The 5,825-nt window shown below is 22.6% G+C and overlaps 1 protein-coding gene across 1 annotated transcript in view; it reads right to left on the reverse strand.

Annotated features, from left to right (window-relative positions):
- Positions 1–5,049: 5,049 nt before the first annotated feature.
- The window catches only part of LOC117180377 (small nuclear ribonucleoprotein-associated protein B), a 16,576-nt gene continuing 15,800 nt past the window's right edge, over positions 5,050–5,825 (reverse strand). Inside the window, exon 3 of the mRNA XM_033372853.1 lies at positions 5,050–5,342. Coding sequence (XP_033228744.1) covers positions 5,230–5,342 — 113 coding nt within the window. The 3' untranslated portion in view covers positions 5,050–5,229. The remainder of the gene's footprint in view (positions 5,343–5,825) is intronic.

Consider the following 5,825-nt stretch of genomic DNA (forward strand, 5'->3'; position numbering starts at 1 on the left):
ACATATGCTATATAGGGTGTTTTAACGTTGTTACGAAACTGCGAAAATACTTAACTTCAATCAATGATATATCGATGAAAAAAAAAGCTATCTTGAATCTGAGAAATGAATTTCAGAGGGCAAGGGTGCTCCTTTGTGATGCTTTTGCCCGTTTTTGAAAAAAAAAATTATTCAAGATGCTATGTAACCTCAAATATAGCAAAAAACGGTGTTTTTTGCACTTTTAGGTTACAATATCTCGAAAACTGTGGGTGATGGAATTTTTCTGAGGTCGGATTCGGATTCAGCGCAGCAAAAACCTTCGGGTATACTAGGTCTGGTCTCTGGTTTCGGACCTTTGTCAAATTTTGTCGGCCTGTGTAATTGAGCTTTTCGGATTCAAAATTCAAATATCTTTTTGTGATTTTTAACATTTTTAGTTGAAAGTCAAACTATTCGATTGAAAATTTTAATATTTGTTAAAAATTTTTTTTTCTTTTAGTTAAAAATTCAAATAATTCATTTAAAAATAATCTTTATGGTTGGAAATTCAAGTAATCTAGTTAATTATTCATCATTTTAGTTGAAAAATATATTTTTTTTTACTGAAAATGAAATTATTAGATTTTTTTGTTGAAAATTGATCTTTTTTGTTGAAAATTGATCTTTTTTGTTGAAAATTCAAAGTATTTTAGAGAAAATTCAAATAATTCATTTTAAAATAATCTGTATGGTTGAAAATTCGAGTAATCTAATTAATTATTCATCATTTTAGTAGAAAAATATTTTTTTTTTACTGAAAATGAAATTATTAAATTTTTTTTAAATTGATCTTTTTTGTTGAAAATCCAAATATTTGTTTGAAGTTGTTTTATAGAATTGAAAATTCAACTATTTCATTGAAAACTCAAAGTATGTTAGAGAAAATTCAAATATTTGATTGAAATATATTTAAAAATTTCTCGGAATCTTTGTAAATACCCTGAAATATTTCAAAGAATTCAAGATAATTAAAAAATGTGTAAACAACTGAAATGAATAGTAATTAACCCACGAATTAATTTATTAAATGAAAAGTGACTAATATGTTTTTTTTTTTGAAAAATTGAATAATAGTGAATTTGTGGGGTTCTTTAGGGACCTTAACTGAATATAGGGTACAAAATTAATAGAATTAATAGAGAATTAATAGAAAATTAATAGAATTTTTTCGTTAACTTTTCGGCTGAAAATTCAACTTATTTTGTGATTGAAAGTTTGTCTTTTTTATTTTAAAGTTTACCTTTTTTAGTAGAAATTAAATCTTTTTTGGATAAAAATGCAACTGTTTGATAAGAAATCAAACTATTATACTATTTTCTTGAAAACTTAACTATTTTTTAAGAAAATTTACTTTTTATTTTAAATTTATATTTTGATGTTGAAAAATAAATTGAAATATTTTCTGGATAAAGTTCCACGTAAAAAAGAAATTTGTCCTTTTTTATTAGAAATTCATCTGTTTTAGTACAAAATCAGGGTGTCCATTTTAATTGAAGAAAAAAATTCCTGGTTCGCAAATATTTTTCACGGCGAATGAAATTTAAAAAATCAAACTATATTCGAAAAAATTTTCCAAATAAAGTAATAAACAACAAATTAAAGCATTCAAAGTGGAACCCTTGAATTTCAAACTTTTTAAATTGAAGTTTACAATGTTTAAAATTAAAAATTGTGTATTTAAATGCTTAATAACTTACACGTATAAACTGGAAAGTACTAACACTTTTAAATTATTTTTTTTTTTTAAATAATTCGCAAATAAACTGCAAGATTTAGAACTTTTATAAATTATAGAGTTCAAGGTTTTAGATTAAGTTCCAAAAATATAACTCCACGTTAACATTTTCAATTATCTAAATAAACTAATTAATCAATGAACTTGAAAATTTTTTAAATTATATTATTTTAAGTAGTTTTAAGCTAGAAACATTAAAAATTGAAAAATAATTTTTTTAACTTAACAGTTCTTAAATTATTTTTATTTTAAATAGTCTAGGCATCCTTCAAAAGCTTTAAAATTTATTTCAAAATCTTGAAAAATCTAGAAGTGATTTTAATTTTTTCCAAATTCAAAATCATTTTTGAATTTTTCGTCAGAATTTTTAAATATATTTCAAAATTTAACAATTTCACTTACAAATTAAACACTTTTTAAATAGAACCATTAAAATTGTAACGCTAAAATATTAAAAATTCTTCGAAAATCTAAAAGATTCAAAACTTTCTATGTAAAAAAATTCATTTTCAAATTGTTTTCTTTTAAATATTTGTTTTCAATTTGCTCGTCTTAAATGACCATCGAAATATTGCTAAATGTTAAATACTTATTCTTTTTCTACATTAAGAAATTTCAAATGAAATGGTATAAAAATTAAATAATTTAGACTCAAAATATTTTAAATTGAATAAAAATTTAATAATAATTATAATATTAATAAATTTATTTATTAAATTTAATATAAAAAATAATATAAATGAATACCTAAAACTCTGAATTAAAAATATATTATGGATAAATCATGAAAAATTTTATTTAAAAATAAAATTATCGAAATAAATGATATATTAATTTCAATTCTTATCAAGACTTTCGTATTGATCTAGAATTGTTTGGTCAAATAAATTATTATTCAGATTTTTATATTTAAAGTAAAACTCAATTTAAAAAAAATTATTTATTTATATTTACAGTTGATAAAATAAAACTGTTTTTTATCAAAAATTTTCAACCTCAAATGCTTTTTATTTTTAATTGTTTAAATCCTAAAAACTGCACTTTAATTATTTTAAAAACTGTTAAAATCGAACTTGGACAGATTTTTCATCTGAAAATTCGTAAAATTTCCGGTTTCCCGGTCCGACGGCCACCCTGTTTTTTATTTAAAAAATCTTTGACTTTAAAAACTTCTAATTTTTAAACCTTTTAAACTGAATTTTAAAATTCTTTAAATTAAAATGCAAATATGCTTAAAAATTAAAAATCTAAAATAAAAATTTTTTAAAGTGAATGATTTCTGAATTAAGCATTCTGAACTAAATGATATAATAATTTACAGAAATTACAGTTTAGGAAATTATTTAAAAACGGTTGAAATCAAAGTTGGAAAAAAATTTTATCCTAAAATTTTGTAAAATTCCTGGTCAAAAAATAAATTCCCGGTCATTTCCCGGTTTTCCATGTTTCCCAATTCAGCGACCACCCTGAAAATTGATCTTTTTTTTAGATAAAAATACAAATATTTGGTAGAGAATTTAACTATTTTGTTAAAAATTCATCCTTTTTAATTACAAAAATTGGTATTTTTGGATTGAAAATTAAATTTTTTCGAAGAAACTTATTTTTTTTTGTTACAAAAATTCAATTTTTAATGTTACTGAGTTAACTAGAATCTTTTTTGGATGAAAACCCAACTTTTTTGTAATAAAATTTCTTTTGCTTTAAGATAAAATTCATATTTTTTGATAAAAGTTCAATTTTTTGGAAAAATCAACCATTTTGGTTGAAACATTCGTCTTTTTGGATTGAAAATTTAATTGTTTTGGTAGAAATTTATTTCTTGTTTAAAAATGCATAATTTCATCGTGAAAAGCAGATTAAAATATTTTTCAAGAGAAAATTCAACTATTTTTTTGAAAATTTATCTTTTTGGTTCAAAATCGCTCTTCTTTGCTTGACAATTCAACTAATTTGTTTAAAACATTTGGTTGAATCGCTTTGTTAAGAAATCACTTTTTTCGTTAAAGATTTATATTTTAAGTTGAAAATTTATTTCTTTGGTTAAAAGTTTAATTATCTTGTTGAAAATTAATCTATTTTAATTGAAAATTAAACTACTTGTGTCAAATTAAAACTAAATTGTGAAATTTTTTTTATTGTAGGCTTATGCCTGTTTGAAAATTTAACTGTTTAGTGGAAAATACTTCTTTTTTTTTTTTGGTTTAGAATTCATTTTTTAACAGAAAATGTAAATTTTTCATTTTTTTTAAGATTGATATTTTTTAGTTAAAAATTTCTTGTTTTGTTATAGAAAATAATTTTTTAGTTTGAAATTACCATTTTTTTGCGTAAAAATGCATCAGTTTCGTGGAAAATTAATTTTTTGTTGAACAGTCATATTTTTCTTTGAAAATTGAATTTTTGTAAAGAAAGTTTGTCTTCTGGTTTGAAGATTCAATAATTCAGATAAACTTTTATTTATTTTTTGAGTGAAAAATCTTTATTTGTTGGATATTCGTCTTTTTGGTTTTAAAATTCTTTTCTTTTGTTGTATAAATTTAATTCTTTTTATTTATTAAAATATAAACTATGACACTTTTTCGTTGGCAATTTGTCTTTTTAGGTTGAATATTCAACTATTATGTTAAAAAATCAATTATTTTGTTGAAAATTTCAGTATTTTGTTAAAGATTTATCTTTTAAAGTAGAAAAAACTTTTTTTTTTATTTGAAATGAATTAATACATTTGAAAATTTTAAATTTTTATATGAAACACTGTGATTCCTGAAAATGTATGAGCTAGAAAATAATTTATATTCAACCGTTGATATAATCTGAACAATAAAAATATTGTTAAAAATCATAAATTCTCCTAAATTCACAGATTGATTTAAAAAAATTTAATGATATTTACAATAGATCAAATAAAAATGTTTTGCATAAAAAAATTCCAACTTTAAACGCTTTTAATTATTTAAGTATTCAAGACTGCGTTTTAAAACTCTTTAAATTAAAAAATGAAAACTTAAAATAAAACATTTTTTAAGCAGAAGATTCTCAAATTACACATTCTAAACCAAATTAGATAATTGAAAAATATAAAAATTTAACTAATTCTTAAAAAAGCGGTTTAAATCAATGCTGAACATTTTTTTGATCCTGAAATTTTTGTAAAATTCCCGGTCAAAAAATAAATTCACTGTCATTTCTCGGTTTTCTATTTGGTATCCTCTCGATGTAAAAAAAATCGGGTATTTCTGACCCGCCCTACTAGGTATATTCTCAGGTTTTAATTATTTCAGCAACCTCTGTACTGTTAATTTGGAACTGTATATTCGTAAAACATGCTGTACATAGATAAATTACATTTGGAAAATGCATTAAATCACCAGTCTTGAAATTAGATTGTGAAATAAAGTTGTTGATTTATAGTGATTTATAGCTGAAGACAGGATCCTTAATTTCAGTAATTTGTGATTGATTAGAGTTAATTAATAAGGACGTGGAGGTGGACCACCGCGCATCATACCAGGTGGTGGGCCTCTCATTGGTGGTCCCATTGGAGGTGCGCCTCGTCCCATTGGAGGCATTCCGGGAGGCATACCTGCAATTAGAGAGGTACAAATGATTTAGCACTCAAATTTCGTTTTATTCGAAATAAAAGAGATAAGAAAAGGAAAAAAAAACAAGGGTGGCCGTTTTAATTAAAATAAGATTTAAAAAATCCCGGTCATTTCCCGGTTCGCAAAGATCTTTCAAAATCAATGATAATTAAAAAATGGAACACTAAAGCTAAACAATTTTCCACTTGAGGTAATAAAAACAACAACAACACTTTTCAATTGAAGAATTTTTTATGAAATGCCAGATAAACGACAAAATTGGACATTCTTAACTTTAAAAATTGAAAAATTAAATTTTTTTAAACTGAACACTTCTTAAATTAAAAATTAAATTATTTCCATCTTAAGAAATTTAAATATCATTGAAAAGCTTCAACTTTTTATTTCAAATTATTGAGAAATCTAGAAGTTTTTTTTTCAATTTATGCAACTTTAAATTTATTTTTGAAATTTTTTAGAACTTC

The sequence above is a fragment of the Belonocnema kinseyi genome, chromosome 9 (assembly GCF_010883055.1).
Source record: "Belonocnema kinseyi isolate 2016_QV_RU_SX_M_011 chromosome 9, B_treatae_v1, whole genome shotgun sequence".
Taxonomy (NCBI): domain Eukaryota; kingdom Metazoa; phylum Arthropoda; class Insecta; order Hymenoptera; family Cynipidae; genus Belonocnema; species Belonocnema kinseyi.